Source organism: Saccopteryx bilineata, chromosome 3 (genome assembly GCF_036850765.1).
Source record: "Saccopteryx bilineata isolate mSacBil1 chromosome 3, mSacBil1_pri_phased_curated, whole genome shotgun sequence".
In the NCBI taxonomy this organism is placed as follows: domain Eukaryota; kingdom Metazoa; phylum Chordata; class Mammalia; order Chiroptera; family Emballonuridae; genus Saccopteryx; species Saccopteryx bilineata.
Window position 1 is genome coordinate 189,070,864 of NC_089492.1, and position 19,301 is coordinate 189,090,164.

Below are 19,301 nucleotides of genomic sequence, written 5' to 3' on the forward strand. Positions count from 1 at the left end.
GAGGTTTGCAGAGGCCAACTCAGCCTCATGCAGCAGAGTGCATGGAGCGGGCTTGGAGATGGGAGGCAGGGGCCTGGTAACTGGCATGCATGGTGAAGTGCTTCATTAACCTAAGAGGAAATTGGAGGTCTTTCTAGTCACTCTGAGCCTTGAGCTTCCTGTTCTTGTTTCTTCCTCTCTCGCTCCACACTTGACCCTGTAACTTTCCAGAACAAAGTCTGAAAAGGCCCTCAGCATTCCCACATGTCCAGTTTATAATTCCTTCATCCCTTCTGCCACAAGGGCTCTAGCCGCAATCCCCTGATATATGTACCACAGTAGGAGGTGCTGTTCAGCTCTGTCTCCCACAGTGGCTTTTCTCTCCTCTCAGTGTGTCCCTGTTGGCCCTCCTGGCCCCTTTTCTGCTTCACTGCCCCAAGGACCAATGTCCCTTGTGTCCCTGGCACTACAGCCAGATCAAGTTTGGGGAAACAGGCTTAAACTGAGAAAGAGCCACAGACTTTCTAATTCAGTTCCGTGGATGTGGTTATTTCCAGTGTGTGCCAGGCACTGCGCTTCATATAAAGGAGGAGAAAGCATGGTCCCTGCCCTGGAGACTTGTTTAATCAGGTGACACAAAGAGATAACTAAACTCCTCCCAGATTATAGACCATAGTAACTGCCACAGCATGTGGAGGCAGTCAGCTGGTCCTGCATTCAGTTCCGGTTTGGCCATGCAGGATCAGGCAATCAAGCAATGAACACCCAGGTATTTGCTATGTGCCTTACGTGTACTAATGCCTTCAATCCCTGTAGCAACGTACCCATACCTCACACTGCAGATGGGAGGCAGAGGGATGGGGAATCGCCATGGTCACAGCCACATAGTTAGTGGTGGAGCTGAGTTGTACCAGCTGAGTGACCTCCCTCATAGGTTTCATTTGAAGATGAAATGAGGTCATAGTGCCTGGCATAGGTAAGCACTAACTAAAGGTGACCATTATTATGTTGTTAATCTGATGATTTTTTTTTAAAGCTTACAAAACAAAAAAGAAGGGATAATTAATCTTACCTTACTTTGTATGGTGTTTTGTAATTCATAAGGGTTTTTAATATATATTATTCCATTTAACCTTCATAATAATTCAGTGAGGTAAGGATAGCTTTTCTGTTTACAGAGGAGTCTATTGAGGTCAGGGACATGCCACAGCTCAAAAAGGGATAGAGGGGTTCTAAGAGACACAAGAAGGGCAGCACAACCACTGTGGACTCTCATAGTGAGGGAGGCCTTGAGGGGCCCTTCACAGCTGTGGTGTGATATGGTCGGTGAGTTAGAGATTTGGGAGTCGTGTGCACCTACCTGTACTCAGATACCAGACAATCTGGACAGCACTTCCTGCCTTACCCCACTGTGAGGGTAGCTAAAGGAAGGTGAAAACCTTATGTCATGTGCAGGTAACCAGCATAAATGCCAGTTACTGGAGTAAAGAAGAAATACCAACAGTTGGTTTCATGGCTGATCCTGTGCACAGAAACATTGTGATGTGCTCTGTATATGGGAAATTAACCATTAATGAACATGGACTGCTTGCTACCTCTTGAGTGATAAAATTGTGCTTGCTCGTAGCCTCAGCAACTTTGCCTAAGGATGATTTGATGGAACTCTGAAGAGCTAGTTTTTCCAGCTCTAAATAGTTAAAATTTAAACTGGTGAGAAAGCAGGGTCATTTGGAGTAGCAGGAATTAACTGGAGTGGAGGGGACACCCAGGCACCCTGGAAGCTAGGAAGCAGACACTCTCACCAAATGTCCTGCCTCTTCGCTTGTGGCCTCTGAGAGGCAGGTAGCATGGCCCGGGAAACCACTGAAATAGAAAATTTGGGTTGCACTTTGTCCTTTGGTTGAACTTTTATGAGGATCAAACCTTGTAGTAATCTTTTTTAAGAGTTTGTTTATTGATTTTTAGAGAGAGAGAAGGGGAGGTGGAGAGGAGCGGGAAGCATCAACTCGTAGTATATAGTTGCTTCCCATATGTGCCTTGACCAGACGAACCCAGGGATTCAACCAGTAACCACAGCATTCCAGGTCGGATGCTCTATCCACTGTGCCACCACAGGTCAGGCCCCACTAGTAATCTTTATCAGGTTCCCCCTGCCCAGCTGGATCAAACCCAGCATTTCTCAGATATGCTTGACAATGGCTCAGGTTTTTCATGGTACCCTCACGACAGCCTGTGGGACAGTTTTGATGAGACAATAGCATATGAGATACCAAGTGCCTTCTTGCCTTCTTTGGCAGATGAGGAAACGTGGGTGCAAAGGGCTGGCAGTTTGTCCATGGTTAGAAGCAGAATTCTGGAACTCTTGCCTCTGCACAGTGGGCAGCATCTTCTCCAGAAAGTAGTTAGGCACCATCTTTCCCTTCCTCTCAGGTCTGACTTCGAACCAGACAGGTGGCCAAAAAATTCATATGGTCTCCGTTTTATAGTTTTATTGAACTTACCTTACTGAGATTTTTACCTAATGGATAGAAGGTGTGTTTTCCTCTGGGAATGGGTAGGTAGTCTAATGACCCCATTCGGGCTTTTGGCAATAAGTACAAAGATGACTGTGTCTGCTCTCACACCACATGGGGTCTTCCATGCACTCACCACATTTTGTATGTACTGCTTTTTGTGGTCTCCCTGCCCCTGGTCTGTGAGCTCTTTGATGACAGGAATGTTGTCTAAGTCACAGAGCAGCCAGATGCAAGGCCCAGAGCAGGTGAGCGGTGAATGTGAGTTGTCTGGTCCTCTGCTTGGATCATGCCTGTGTCCTGCAGGCTCCAGGAGATCAGGGTCTTTCAGTCGGACCCTGTGGTCACATTCCCTTTACTGTTAACTCAGGTATTACATCTGCCCTCTGGACTTGGCTGAACTCCTTTGTACTTGGTGTAGAAGAAAATAATGCTTCAAATTTCTCCCTAAAGTGGGAAGTAGAACACATTGCTTCATTTGTTGAACTACAATATAATATTAACAGCTGGAATTTTAAAGGAAAAGCAGTTTCTTTTAACATGCGCATGCACAAACTAGAGCCAGTGTTTCCTCCCATTACCTCATTTCTCTAAGTAAATGACTAAGCATTGATCTCCTCTTTGCTTAATGTTCTTTTTATACTTGGTATTAGGAATATAATGTGCTTAAGTTATGAACATAATGCCAGGGATGCCCATGAAGCCACCACCCAACTGTGATATCTTACTGGGACTTTCTATCTCATGGGCTTCCTCCCCATCCCAGCTCCATGCCTCCCTCTCCTTGCTCAAACTGCTTCAATATTTTCTCCTAAAAATTAAGGCGATTGCAGTTAGCTTTTTGTTCCTTATCCATACCTACCCTGTGGCTGAGAATTGATATTGGACTGTTTTCTAGAAAACATCAAATCAATAAATATTTTTAAAAGTAATTAGCCTAGCCACCTCCCCTGGGCACCTTGGTCACCAAACAGGGTGGAGAACAAAGCTTTAGACCCCAGACACTGGAGGGCTTTCTGTCTAGTGGGGTCTTCTGCTGAGAAGCAACTGAAACAGTGTTGATTCTTTGGCATTATGGAGGTCAGGAAGAAGTATTAAAACGTATAGCATAAGGGTTCTGGTCTAAAAGGACCAGTAGGCCAGGGTCTGGGGGAAGAGGGTAGAGTGAGGAAGAAAGAAAGAAGTTCAAACCCAAGGGTTTGCTCAGTAAAAGGCTTCCTGTCTGTGAGAGTCAAATGTCTTACCTTTATTCCAATTTTTAACAAGCCTTTGAAAAGCAAATGTCTTAAGCCCGTCAACTTAATTTTTGTTTTGCTCATTGTCCTCTAACACTGAAACAGTCTGAAGGCCAGCCCTGAATGAATTTCGGCAGGTTTGGATGCTTTCTCTAGCTGGCCCCCAGTTCTGTCTTAGGCACACAGTCCTTGACAGAATGGGGCTTGTACAGATCGCAGTGACATAAAATGAATGAGGACATTGCAAACCAGCTCATGGGGTGCATGCTCTAAACAGACCATTTTGAGGTTAAATTTGTGATTGAGGGCTAACAGACCTAGTTTCTTATGATGTGTTGTTAAATCTAGAGCCTCCGTTCACATATTGAGGCATATGGAGGGGAAATCTCTGTCTTCTGTTAAATATAACTAACTGGGAAAAATTATAATCATAAAACTATATGCGATCTCACAAAATACCGTGATTGTGTAAGGCTGTGAAAATACAGACAAGGAAGTTCCTGGAAGATTTAGATGATTGGGCGAACTTCTAATATTTTACTTGTGAGAGGAAAAACTAGACCACAGGAGTAATGCTGACTCTGGAAAGGCTAAGTTATTTACTCTGAAAAATGGAACTGTAGAGATGAAGTCTTTGATAAATTCCAAAGAGGAAACAGACACTGAATAGAAAATAGCAATGCTCCATTTCTAGAGGCCTTTATTTCTTCCATCAGTAAGTTTATTCATTTATTATTTATATAACTTATTGAGACATAATCCATACACTGTACGATTCGTTCATTTAATGGATTCAGCAGTCTTGTATATTCACAACTTATGTGCAGCCATCTCTGCAGTCAATTTTAGAACACTTTTTCACCCCCAAAAGATGTTCTTTTATCTTTAGAATCTGTATTCCATGTAAAATAGTCAGCCGTTGCTCTATGGTAGTCGTCTGGGCTGCAGGCCTCCACCCTTTCTGCTATGCCTTAACCAAAGGCACATATGATATTTTACTTGAACAAAGATTTCTGAGGATTGCATTGTTGTTTTTTTTTTTTCTTAAGTTAAAAACCATTACCCTTGGTTAAGGCCCTGATCCCTTGCTGACCCTGATGGCCCCTGGAGAATGTGGGCGGAGCTTCCCGTGCCTGCTTTGCTTAACTGGCTACCTTGTATGTCTTTACCCTTCTAATGCATGGTGATACAGGATTTGTTTTAAACAGAGTTCCAGAGCTTTAAAGTAAATTTGAGAAGATTATAAAGTATTTAAAATGCTGTTTCTGCTCTTGAGTTCAGTAGATGATTGTGGGGGCCATGGTTTATGGTAAGTTAATTCAGTACAAGGTGTCAAAATGATTGTTCCATGTGATTTTAATTATGGATATACTCCATTTCCTGTGACTCTTCAAACAGAACTCAGATTCTATTAAAAGTTAAGAACAAATATGGGGAATTTCCTTAAAGTTTAGAGGGATGCTCAGAACATGGTCGGTCTTGTGGTTTCCTGGTGAAGTATTAAATCTGCCTGAGTATGATGTGTGCCTGCCTCTGATCAATTCAACATGTTCCTGGCACTCAGTGACATTAAGGAGGAACAAAAGAGGAGATTGGAACGAGGAGAGAAAATGTGTAACATCAAGGCTGCATGCAATCATGAGTTAGAACAACCTGAATTTGCAAAGTTCCCCACCTGCCAGCTAAATGTCATAAGCAGTTCTTTATTTTAAAATGAACAGATGGAGCCCTTGCCAGTAGCTCAGTTGGTTAGCGCATCACCCTGATACACTGAAGATGCAGGTTCCATCCCCAGTCAGGGCACATACAAGGAGCAACCAATGAATGCATAAGTAAGCAGAACAACAAATCAATCTCTCTCTCCCCCATGTTCTCTCCTCCCCTTTTCTCTCTCTAAAAATTAATAAATAAAAATAATTTAAGGGTTTTAAAAAATAAAATAAATAGATGGAATTAAAGTAAGGACCGTCAAACATCTGAATATAGAGCAAAGTAATTGGTTAAGCATACTATTTTCATAAATAAAACTGATTTCTGAGTTAATTTCGATAAGAAAACAATCAGATGGACTTTAAATTGACTGGATATGCTTATAAATCAAGATAATTAACCTAAAAAGCTCAGTGAGTCATTTGAAAAGGCAATGTCATCAAAAGCACCATGGGGCTAAATGTTAGATTTGGCCTTCCTTACGCAGTTGTTAATTAGGCTGAATGATGCTTCTGGAAAAGGTGATAGGAACCGATTTCCTGTGAGCCCTTAGTTTTATTTTCTAATTTTTTTTTTTTTTGTATTTCTCTGAAGCTGGAAACAGGGAGAGACAGTCAGACAGACTCCCGCATGCGCCCGACCGGGATCCACCCGGCACGTATTTTCTAATTTGTGTGTGTGTGTGTGTATTTTTCTGAACTTGGAAACGGGGAGGCAGTCAGACAGACTCCCGCATGAGTCTGACCGGGATCCACCCCGCATGCCCACCAGGGGGTGATCCCATCTTGGGGCGTAGCTCTGCTGCAATCAGAGCCATTCTAGCGCCTGAGGCAGAGGTCACGGAGCCATCCTCAGCGCCCGGGCAAACTTTGCTCTAATGGAGCCTCAGCTGCAGGAGGGGGAGAGAGAGATAGAGAGGAAGGAGAGGGGGAGGGGTGGAGAAGCAGATGGGCGCTTCTCCTGAGTGCCCTGGCTGGGAATTGAACCCGGGACTCCCGCACGCCAGGCCAATGCTTTACCACTGAGCCAACTGGTCAGGGCCATGAGCCCTTAGTTTTAAATAGGAGGCCTTAAAGCATTGCGGTCGACAGCATAACCTGGCCCTGCACTTGCTGTCAGCTTTGCCACTTCCTGGCTGTTTGACCTCGGGCTGTAACCCTCAGTTTCCTCATGGCCACAGTGAGCATAGTAATAGTGGTCATCTCCCATTAGTGTTATTTATGCCATGCATGAATAAGATGGCCCATAGAAAGTGCCAAGCACAGCCCATGGCACACAGTGAGTGCCCATGGAAGGTAACTGTTAATGATACTATTATAATAAGGACCAAGGGGGTGTGTGTTTTAATCTAGAACGAGAAACAATGCCCAGGGGACTACAAAATGATCCTCCTAAATTTGGCTTTGGTTAAAAGCTGACTAGAAGTCACCTTGACAGTTTCAGAACTCTGTGGAGCACTTGTTGAAGAAGCTACTCTCCCATTAGAGTGACTGCCAAAATAATTTTAAAACCTCCAAATAAATAAATGAAACAGCTTTGCCTAAATGGAGGAAGAAAGAGACTGACTTAATAACACTGGCCTGGCCTAGTGCAGCAAAGCTGCATTGTGGAGGGTGATGCTCTTGTGATCCCGCCTCGGAAATGTCCAAAGAGAAAAGAACATTTGAGCTAAGAAGAAGATTCTGATGTAGAAACAAACTTCACTGGAATAAAAGTACTATCATACCAGGTTGTGTTACCCAGTTTAAGATCATCTTCCTTGAGGATATTTATGAATAGGTACAGAGGGGCTGAGAATTCTGGCTTTATAAAGGCTTAGAAGGGAGCATTTGAGGATTTTGACCTTAAAAGGTACATGGAGATATTTGTATTTTAAATATGGGGGGTAGGGGTGAGCCTGGAGCAAGAGGTCAGTTAGGATGGGATTTTGTTAAACAGAATCTCACTACTTAGATACCCCACCCCACCCCTCCCCTCCCCACAGTCACTTTATGTCATCATCACTGCCGTTGGCTGAAGTAGGTACTATCTCCATTTCATGAATGAAGACACTGAGGTAGGTGACTGTGCCTCAGGCATGGGAACATCCCAAGCAGGCCAAAGCCCAGGGTTTATCTCCCGTACTTGGCTGATCTGGCGGGTAAAGACCCAGTGAACCACCTTGAAGTTTGTCACATACACAGACTGTAGAAAGAAGAGTAGTGAAAGATGCCAGCTCCCCATGGCTCTTCGCCCACACACCAGAGGACAATGATCCTGGAACAACAAGGCCTCTGCCGGTTTCCTAGAGCTCTAACAAAGGAGCACTGGCTGCGGAACGTAAACAACAGAATCCATTGTCTCAGTCCTGGAGGCTGGAAGCTCAGGATCAAGGGCTGGCAGGTTGGTTTCTTCTGAGGAACCATCTGGTGTTAGGAAGAATCTGGCCAAGGTCTTTTTCTACCTTCTGGTGGTCTACTGACAGTCATCAGCAGGCCTTATCTTGTAGAAGCATCCTCACATGGCTTCTTCCCTGTCTATATGTCTCTGTGTCCAAATTTCCCCTTTTATAAGAACACCAGTCGTATCGGATCAGGGCCCACCCTAATTACATCATTTGACTTGACTGCCTCTGTAAAGACCTTTCTCCGAGTAAGACTCTGTTCTGAGTTATTGGGGTTAGCACCCTGACATTTAAATCTGTACCAGGGTGACGGGTCATGGTTCATTCTGCAACAGCGTGGATAGTTCCAGCATCCCTTGCTGCAGAGCCAGTTCTTGACTGTAGCTAGAGTTTCATCTCCAGGCCTGTCCTGAGTCCTGAGGTGTGTGAGGCTGAAAGAACTTCGCAGGTGGTGAGGAACTGCCACAGGGTAGCCTTCCAGGGGTAGGAGGGCAGGAGGTGGAAAAGAGATGGCCTCTTAGCAGCTTCTCACAGACCTCTCATCATCCCCAGGAGGATCACAAGGCATCCTGCCAAGATGGGGGTGAGCTGTGGTTCTCTTTGTCTGTGTGGCCTGTGTAGGTCACGTGCAAGGTTGCCAGGTGCCATGGGAGAGCCACTGCTATATGTCACAGACCTGGCAACAGGGACCCAGTTCTAATCCAGACCTGCCTCACTCTACACATAAGATCCTTGATGTTTACTATCCCCCTAGACACACAAAATTGTCTTGTGATCTGGTTGCTGACATTTTGTTGATGTCTAGGTCAAGTTCTCCCCAGAAAGCAGACTCTGACACAGAGGTTAGCATGCTGGGAGGGTATTGTCGGGTGCTGTCACTGTGGAATGGAAGGGGCTGAAGCAGGGTAGGACAGAGGGAGAAGTGGGCCTCTGGTGCTGTACAACAAAGGCCTTGGCCACCCTCGGGCTGCTCTGAAACGAGGTTGGCCGTTCAGCGTTGTCCCCGGCTTCAAGTACGGGGTTTCTTAGTCCAGCCCATAAAAAAAGGAGACTTTTATTTATATAAATATGACTGCATTTCAAGCTACCACAGACAAGCAATGATATCTTCACATAGGGTTTTATTACCATAAATTATACATACATACATACACATGTATATCTTATGTTAGTAAAGAATGCTTTTGGTATTTTTAGCACCCTTAGTACAATCTCATTTGTCTATATTTGAACTATTGACATAATTTTGAATATGGATCAAATATGGGGGTCCTTATTATGACTCCTTGAATGACTTTTACTGGGTCTAATCCTAGAAATTCTGTACAAAAATTTCTGTTCCTAAGAACAAGTACTGTTCTGAAACAAGGGTTTCACTCATTCATCATATTCTCAGAGTGGTCTGTGTCCCCTTCCCCACAAAGTTAAGAACCAGTGTGTAAGAAATTATGGCGAGTCAAGTTGGTATTGTTTTGTCTTTACCTCTTCCATACACACAGCAGTGATAGATAAAAATCTCAGAAAAGAACATGAGAAAGTCAGACCCATACCTTCCCCTTCTCTCCCTAAAAAAGATTTTTATCAATAGACAAGGGACAAACACAAAGCAGAGAGTGAGACGGGAGACACACTGGGGGCTCCAGGGTCATAAGTAGAGAGGGAACCCGTTTAGCTTAGTGGTGTGTCAGGGCTGAAAGGGCCAGAGCACACGCTCTACTTGAAGCTTAAGGCCGGTGGTGGTCCAGCCTCCCTGTGGATGGGAGGCAGTAATCATTGGGCAGTTGCTGCCTGCTGTGACCTCTAGCTTACAGGAAGTGTTGATGCCTAGAAGACAACGGGACAGAGACGTGCCCTCTTTAGCAGAGACTGAGATAAAGCACCCCAGTTGCAGCATCCTCAGTATCACCACTGGGCAGGAACCCAGACAACACTACCAGCTTCATTCTTGGGTTAGGAATACAGGTAGAAACCTCTAACCAAGGAGGGGTGATTAGTGAGAGAATGTCAGCAGTTATCTCCCATAGAGGGTAGGCCAACACGCCCACATTGCAAACCATATGTCAGCCAAGCAAATCAATCAGAATCTGAATTCACTGGGGGTTAAAGCAAAATTAGAAAGCATTCTTTTTGAAAAATGCCTAATGTCCTCAAAGAGATCAGTGTAAGAATAATAACCATTAAAAAAAGAACAAGAAAAAGAATAGGAATTTCTGAATAAGGAGCAAAAACAAGCAAGCCTGAAATGTAAATAGATATGAAAAAAGAAACATCAGAAATGATTAATAGATTTATTGAAACAAAGAAGAAAACAACACATGAAACTAGGCTCACTTGAAGGGAGAATTAGAAACTGAAAAGCTGTTAGGGAATTCACCCTGAGGACAGCACAAACACAGTACAGATTAAAAACCTAAAACAGGTCAGTTAAGAAAAATGGAAGATAGGTCAAGAAGCTCTGCAATATGTTTTGTTGCAGTTTAAAAAGACAGTGAAAGGAATGGCGGAGAAGCAGTGGCTGGAAGTTTCTGAATGGGAACAAGACATGAATCCTCTGATTGAGAGCACACTGAGTACGGAGCAGAAGAAAGATAAAAGCAGGCCTGACCTAATCAGAATCAAAGTGCAGAGCCTCAAGGATCAAGACAACACTCTAAAACTGCTAGGAAGAGGACAGATTTCCTAGGAAGAAACAGCACCGACTGACGGCAGACTTGTCATCATTACTAACAGGTGCAGGAAAATATTTTTTAAAGTGCAGAGGGGAGACAACTATAAACCTACAATTTTGTGCCCTGCCAAATCATTTGTGTGAGGATTTCAGACATATAAATAATGAGAGGTTTTCCCTCCCACATACATTCACTGAAAGAACTATTAAAGGGTGTTCACCTGCAAGAACAAAAGCAAAATGGAAGGAAGGCTGTGTCAGAAACCGTGAAAGGTCTAAGGTTTTACCATAGTTGCAAGTGAGCAAGGGACCCTGCCACACATGTCATGGCTGCTGGCAGAATGACGTGAGCCTCCTGGGTCAGAGACTTTATAACGCACAGCACAGCACAGCACAGAGGCAGCAGGAGTTTCCTATTCACATTGGTTCTTCTCACCCCCAAAACCCCGAGGATGCTGGATACTGGCCACACACTGGGCTTAGAGCACAGCTGAAAACCCTGGAGTTTATAAAACCTTCAGTCTTCAGTTTGTACAATTGTGTTGTTTGCTTGTTTTCCTGCCAGTCTTTTAAAGAGATTGTTAGAACACCACACAATCTGTACACCTAAGGAAAACATTGTCTTTATTATCCTGGTGGAGACGAACCTGCTCTCTGCTCCCCGGGACACCTCTGTCTTCCAAGGCTGTTGTACAAGCGGTTACAAGTTGTGTAGAAATTCCATGGAGAATTGTCTCCCAATAAAGAGGTGGGATAAAAATAAGAACTATAGAATTAAAAAACAACTTTTAACTTAAGGTTAACTGTTGCTTTAGATAACTACTTTGTGTGTGCTTTTTAAAAGATAAAGCTAATAGTTGGGAGAAAAGCTGTTAAAAGAAACTAAGGTTCCTATGTTACTTAGGAGCTGAATAGAGACCCTAAATAAAGTTAGGCTTTAGAATATTTATTAAAGGGTGTGTGTGTGTGTGTGTGTGTGTGTAGAATGAAAATACAACTTACAGCTTTTTAAACTAAGGAGGGAAAATATTAAAATATTTTAAAATATTGATCAGCCCAAATAGAATGCCAGAAAGGAGAAACTTATTGAAAGAAGAAGCTTGTGGGATATGTACCACTCACAAAAGTTAGAGGATATTTTATTGTTTCATATTCAGTTTGAAAATATCCCCCAAATTTTTGTGAGCAGTAGTAAAGAGGTACATAGAAGAGCCTTTATAGCCTTAATTGCTTTTTTTAAAAAAAGGGAGAAGACCTCAAATACATGAGTTATTCTTTTATCTAAACAATCTGGAGAAAGGGCAGAATAAAATCAATTAAACATGACACTGTTAAGTAGCTGGATTCAGGCACTTCAGCTGCAAGTCTGGAGATTCGGGTCTGAAGGGGGATCTGAGCCTTTGAAAGGAAAAGAGGAGAAAGCCCTGGGGAGAGGAAAGTGGTATGGGAGTCAAACTTCATAAACAAATCTATTTCAAAGGAAAGGAAAGGGGAAGAATAGCAACATCTTTGGAAATCAAATTTATGTGGCCCAGATGACATGGAAAAATGCTCTATTTGGAACCATAATTATTATTTTTAAAAATCCAAAAATTCCAGGAAACCTTGGAAAATGTGAACACAAGCCCCTAGTGCGGTCAGTTCAACAAGATTCAACTGGTGTTTGCCAGCTAGGCTCTGTGCTGGGGCTAGGTGCCACTCTCAGGCAAATCTGGGAGAGGTGAGTGCTTTTCTTGTATCAGCTTCTCAATTGTCCTCAGCTCAAAAGAATCCTTATCCCAAAGTAGTGGATTCTGGGGTAGCATATTTTACTAGCCTCTAATGAGAAGACAGAGTGACAAGGATGTTTACCTTCAAACTGCACGAAGGTACCACTGTATAAGTTGGGCGGACCTTATTTACTGGGGAGTACCACCCACCTCTGCCCCAACCCAGCCAACACCTCTAGTGTGCGGAAGTCACTCGGTGCATTTGCTGCACAAATCTAAGTTGAACCTGGACTCTTTTGTATCTTTAAAAATAAAGTTGATGTTTCTTTTATACCCTTTTTTGAATACTTTCCCCTCCTTCCTCGGAGGTAATTATTGTTCTAAAGTCTAGTATAGATAGTCTTCCCACATCTGTTTTAATATAATTTATACATATATTATTATCTTGTCTTCTAACTTCGTATAAATATCATACTGTATATATCTTAAGAAAACTTATATTTTTAAAAAACTCAACATGTTTTTAAATTTTAGCCAGTGATATGTATCTCTGTTTCATTCACTTTAAATCTTATGTATTGTGTGTATAACTATATATGAAAAAGTAATTATTATTTGAAGCAGATATTAAAATGCCTCCATTCTTTAGATAAAACTGAAAGCAGAGATTGTCCAAGTCATATACCTGGTAAGAAAGATTTAAATTTAGAATCACAACCTCTGCCTATCTCATTTCAATCACTTAGTTCACAGCTTTTTCTGTTTATTGCCTGGTTAGGATTTATAATGAGAAAGAGGAAAGGTGAGAGTGGATACTCTTATCTTACTCTTGATTGTAATTGAAATGCTCCTAAAAATATTTAACATTAAATATGTTTGCTGTAGGCCCTGGCCGGTTGGCTCAGAGGTAGAGCGTTGGCCTGGCGCGCGGGGGACCCGGGTTCGATTCCCGGCCAGGGCACATAGGAGAAGCGCCCATTTGCTTCTCCACCCCCACCCCCTCCTTCCTCTCTGTCTCTCTCTTCCCCTCCTGCAGCCAAGGCTCCATTGGAGCAAAGATAGCCCGGGCGCTGGGGATGGCTCCTTGGCCTCTGCCCCAGGCGCTAGAGTGGCTCTGGTTGTGGCAGAGCGACGCCCCGGAGGGGCAGAGCATCGCCCCCTGGTGGGCAGAGCGTCGCCCCTGGTGGGCGTGCCGGGTGGATCCCGGTCGGGCGCATGCGGGAGTCTGTCTGACTGTCTCTCCCTGTTTCCAGCTTCAGAAAAATACAAAAAAAAAAAATATGTTTGCTGTAGGTTCTTGTTAAATACCTTGTTAAGGTTATTTTTCTTTTATTTATAGTTTACCAAAATTTTTTATAATAAACATTGCATTTATCAAATGCTTCCTGTCTTTGAAAAGTCACAATTTTTTTTCTTTATACTAGATATAAATTAGCAGATTGTTTTGGTTTTAAATCATTCTCATTATTTTGGGAAAACCTTACTTGGTTATTTTGTAATACTATGTTAATATGCTATTAAGTTGTTGGTCTACAACTTTTTCTTTTTGTATTTTTCCAATGAGAAGTGGGGGGTGGGGGTGGGGTCAGACAGACTGACTCCACTGCAAGTGGAGCCATTCTAGTTCTTAAGGCAGAGGCCATGGAGTTATCCTCAGCGCCTGGGACGACTTGGCTCCAATGGAGCCTTGGCTGCGGGAGGGGAAGAGAGAGACAGAGAGAAAGTTGAGGGGGAGAGGTGGAGAAGCAGATGGGCGCTTCTCCTGTGTGCCTGGCTGGAATCAAACCCGGGACTTCCACATGCCAGGCCGACACTCTACCACTGAGCCAACCAGCCAGGGCCGGTTTACAACTTTTTAATGAAATATACTATATTTGTCCAGCTTTGGCTTAAAATTTATAGTGTTCTCATAAAATTAGTTGTGTTTTCCTCCTTTTCTGTTTTCATGAAACAGTTTATGTACGAAAGCAACTACCTTTACATTAAATATTTGATAAGGTGGTATGATTAGTCATCTGAGTCAGGCACTTATGTAAGATTGGACTGATAACCCAATGTGGTACAGTCATAGGTTTAAATTTCTGTCTTGAGTGAAAATTGCCCATATAATCCAAGTTATCAAACTCGTTGTTATTAAATAGTTCATAATATTCACTTGTGACTTTAAAAGTCTGTTATATCTATAGTTTTGATTCCCTTTCTAATTTTTTAAAAAAACAAACAAGAATTATAGAATTAGTTCTTCTCAAAAGAACTAATCAGTAGTTGGTTATTTGATAAAACTACAATAATATTGGGGAAAAATAGCAGGCATAAGGATAGGAAGACCAAATATAAGATGGATTGACTCTATAAAAGAAGCTATAGGTATGAGTCCACAGGAGCTCAGCAGGGCTGCTGAGGTCAGGACATTGTGGACGGTCACCATGAGTCAGTGCCAACTTAACAGCATGTAACATACACAATGAAATAGATCAAGAAAAGAAATGAGAAAATACAAATAATATTAAATGCTCTTTAAGGTCTGTAAAAGGATTTCATTCTAAAATGGAACCAAAGAATATGAAATGGAGATTCTCGCCTGTGCACCCTCAGAGCTGAAGAACTAACAGGCAGATTTTCGGTAAATGCCTGATTGCCACAAGACCGGGACTTATCCTCTGCCAGTGAAAATCATGAAGAACCTCTCCCCATCTGAGGAACTTACTGCTTGAGTGCAGGCTGGCTCTCCCCCTCTTTGTACTTCTTGCCCAAAACCTTCAGTGGACCCACCTGTGGCTCATTACAGCATGTGTTTCATGAATTGTAATTTCTCTGCTATACCCAAATAAACTCAATTTCTGTAATTTGAGCTTGCCTCTGTTTACCTCTTTATTTAGGTTGTCAGTTCCCTTTTAATTTTAAAATTCCTGATTCTGTGATTGTGGAATAGCAAGTCCCTACCATGTCACTTGGCCTGTCCACTTGTAGCCTCTTTGTCTTTGCACATTGTCACTATCTCCTCATCACAGCCTAGCCTGGGATGGAGGCAAGTCCATTCCATACCTGACTTAGTTGATATGCCCATTAGCTGGCCCAGCTAGGAAGAACAGCTGAATTGATTCATTGTGATGTAGCCATTGCTCACATAGGCAGCTCTGCAATTCATTCCTAGTACCCACAGTGTCACAGGGACTATGCAAGATGATAGATATTTGGAGGTGAAACAAAGATACACATCCCACCCTCAAGATTGTAGCATCCTGGAAGACATAAACTAAGTGAATAACTACTCAAACAATTGCAGTGATGAAGGAGAAGTATAGGGTAACATAACAAGGGACTAACAGAGTGTAGGAAAATAAATGAGCACTGTAGCTGAAAACCAGAAGTAGGGTAGGGAGGGTGGGCACTGGTATATGGAGTTTGTAGGTTGGTGTGTTTAAGAAACCAAATAAGCTGGACTGTTCTGAGCTTTGGAGAATGTTGGAAAGAGGTAGAGCCTTTTAAGAACTGGGATCTTTACCCTAAGAGCAATGGAAAGCCACTGGATGGTTTTTAACACTACCTCTGGTAAAGCACCAGGAAGCCTACCTTTCTGTAACCTGAAGATCTGTAGCTATCTTCTTATTTTCAAAACAAAATTTTATTGTCCCCTCAAAAAAAAGAGCAAGAATCACTAGTAGAGTAGGTATCCCACATCTGACATACTAATTGGTATAATGATTGATTCTTTTAGTCTTTAACCTTATTATAATTTGTTAACTTGAGCTAGGTTTGCAGTAGAATGGTCTGAGCTTTTCTCTATGATTTTAAAAACTGTATTTATTGCCCTGGCCGGTTGGCTCAGCGGTAGAGCGTTGGCCTAGCGTGCGGAGGACCCGGGTTCGATTCCCGGCCAGGGCACACAGGAGAAGCGCCCATTTGCTTCTCCACCCCTCCGCCATGCTTTCCTCTCTGTCTCTCTCTTCCCCTCCCGCAGCCAAGGCTCCATTGGAGCAAAGATGGCCCGGGCGCTGGGGATGGCTCTGTGGCCTCTGCCCCAGGCGCTAGAGTGGCTCTGGTCGCAACATGGCGACGCCCAGGATGGGCAGATTATCGCCCCCTGGTGGGCAGAGCGTCGCCCCTGGTGGGCGTGCTGGGTGGATCCCGGTCGGGCGCATGCGGGAGTCTGTCTGACTGTCTCTCCCCATTTCCAGCTTCAGAAAAAATGAAACAAAACAAAACAAAACAAAAAAAAAACAAAACTGTATTTATTGTAATATGGATTTTTAATGTTTGGGGGCCTAGAGTCTGGCCGACTGTGTTCTTACGCCAACTGTTGTCAACGGGTTGCTGCTGTAGATGCTCCTGTTTCTGTCATCTTGTCTCACGTCAGAGCTCAACACCTCAGCTTGATCAGTTGAAAAGGAGATTTCATGCTAACCTTGGCAATCCCAGGCTTTTATATAATTTTTCTAAATTTCTATATTGATTAAGGTGCAAAAAGGTGTTGGCAAAAGGGTGCTGGCAAAGGACAAGCAACTCATGTACCACCAAACTCCTGTTGTCTCCAGTTGCTACAGTAACCCAGGGATTACTTACCATGGTGTCTTGACCGAAGAAAAGGAAACATGGATGCTTTTCAGGAGTTCTGGTACTTTGGCAGGAGAACCTGGATAGCAGCTTAATGATGTTCATTTGAAATGTGTATTCTAAACAGATGCATTTGTTAGACAACTTGATTGCTATTTCAAGCTGAATAATCTTTTCTGTTTGAGTTTTGGATTTTCAGAGGCGTTGCTATTTTAAAAACTTTATACATTGTGGGGGGGAGGGGCACAAAGAAAACCAGATAGAAGGTGACAAAAGACAATTTGACTTTGGGTGAGGGGTCTGCAACATAATCAAATGTCAAAATAATCTGGAGATGTTTTCTCTGAACATATGTAACCTGATTTATCAATGTCACTGCATTAAAATTAATTTTAAAAAAACACACAAATTCTTTGCCCACTTAAAAAAAAAACCAAAACTTTATACATTTTCTTATGGGTTAGTCGCCAAAAGGTTAATAGTGATATCAGGCTTGGTGTAAATCAGTTTGTAAATTGCCCTTCTAACAAATTTATAGCGTTAGCAGATATTCCCTTAGGACTTCATAGTTATATAATGAAACATTAATAAAACATTTTTTACAATTTATAAATCTAAAGTAGCCATGTAAACAAATACAATAACTTCTAAAATTACTTAATTTTAAATGTCTATCCAAAATAATAATGAACTAGTGAACTCTAATAAACTGAAAAAAAATGGGGAAATGGAGGAAATGGCTACATTATGTTTATTACATCCTTAGAGGCATAATTTGAAAAATAACTTCCTAAATGATTACTTAAAGTTCACTTCTTTATTTTAATAATTAGAAATAGTAACAAATAATGACATTGTTAATTGAAATACCAATTTTGACAAGCCCTTGCTTATTACTCCATAAAACGGCTTCCTGAAAGTATCACAAGAAGTTAATGAATTGCTTGTTAATTAAGTTTGAACTTCTCTCTCCTGGTATTCAAATGGAAAAAACTGAATTGTAATAAATTCAAATTGCTTCCTACTAAATTGAACATTGATAGTGATATAACTATAATAAATGGTAGTGTTACACATGAATGTGATAAGAATCTATAAGATTCATAATGGAATTTGCCAATTTTGAATATTGACTTACCTTTTTTGTTCATTTTGTTCCTGGAAATTCAAGTGCTGAAATAATGTTTCTAACATTTTCTCATTAGCCAAGTATAACTTTTCATGAAAGGTTTAAATATTCTCATCCAACTAACAAATCAATCTATCTTTTCTTCTATTGTTAGCCTTTTAGCAAATACCCTGCTGTGATAAATGACATTTCATTCTGGTTGCCCTCTGAGAACTACATGGAAAATGATTTCTATGACTTGGTTCGAACGATTGGAGGAGACATGGTGGAAAAAGTTGACCTTATAGACAAGTTTGAGCATCCAAGGTAAGTAAAAAAAACTTTCTGATTTTATCCCTTTTTCTCTCTATGTGACAAATGGAGTACGGAAACATATAATAAAATTTTGTGGAAATCCAAAATATCTTCTGAATTTATAGTGAACATATAGCTTATCAGAAAAGCCTTTCATATCAATCTTTTCTGAAAGTCTTTCTAAAATGCATTTTTTTATCTTTCCTGCCTTAGTAAAGAATGTATACAAAACAAGGTTTTAAAGATCTTGGGGTTTTTCAGTATTGCTTTTGGAAGTGATTTTGTAGCCTGTCACATCCCAAGAATCAAGGATAAGACAGAAAGACGGGTTTGTGGAGAAGAGACTGTTTTGTTAGTTGCTAGATAAATATTTACTAAGCATGTCAGAAGCCAAAATCTACATTAATAACTGTATAATAAGTCTATTAACTATAACAGGACACATTGCAGTTTGACTTATTCTGCCTGGGGCGTGTGTGTTTGTATATGCACCCACTAATCAGGTTTAACTCTTCTTTGGTTTTAGAAATGTTTTTCTTGAATTTCATCTCTAAGGATTTATATTGCTCCATCGTTCTGTTCTTGACGGATTCCAGTGTGGCATGGGGTGGCTCTCCTGCATCTGACTTCTACCTACCGTTTCCTCTCGATGTTTTCAAACTCTTACATTTTAAATATTTCCCCTTTGTTTGAAGCATTTCCTCATTGCTATCTTCTTTGCCCCTCACTGTGCTTCCTACACATATTCTTTTTCCATCTTTAATTACCTTGTTTTTCCCCCTTTTCTGAATTCTGCAAGCTCACGTTTCAATTCATGTTTTCCAGCTTCCTTATCCCTGAGTTATTTCTGCTTTGTGATTTTCCTTTATAGCCAAATGGCTTGATTTGGTTTTTAAAATTCATTGTAAAATATTTGGCTAGAAACTTCTCATGATTCATTGGCAATGTCTTTCTGTGACTTCTCGGTTACTTTTCATATTCTTTCCTATTTTTAATTGATGTGTCAGTGGTATGTGTACAATTGCCTTATTGTCAGCCATATTTGAATGTATAGGATTTCCTGAACCAGCTGTTTACACAAGGTTGAGGGTTGAGCTTTAACGTGGCAGGGAGGGGCTAGTAGTTAT

The 19,301-nt window shown here is 41.7% G+C and overlaps 1 protein-coding gene across 9 annotated transcripts in view; it reads left to right on the plus strand.

Annotated features, from left to right (window-relative positions):
• Positions 1-19,301, plus strand: part of FARS2 (phenylalanyl-tRNA synthetase 2, mitochondrial) — a 672,513-nt gene that overhangs the window by 435,474 nt on the left and 217,738 nt on the right. For 8 of the 9 annotated variants that reach the window (XR_010730403.1, XM_066268413.1, XM_066268417.1 and 5 more), the window contains one exon: positions 18,035-18,186. Coding sequence is in view for 8 of the 9 variants with exons in the window: in XM_066268413.1 (XP_066124510.1) it covers positions 18,035-18,186 (152 nt within the window). In the remaining variant the exon portion in view is untranslated. Of the gene's footprint in view, positions 1-14,719; positions 14,984-18,034; positions 18,187-19,301 lie in introns of those variants that run through there. The other variant, XM_066268420.1, reaches the window with a different exon arrangement.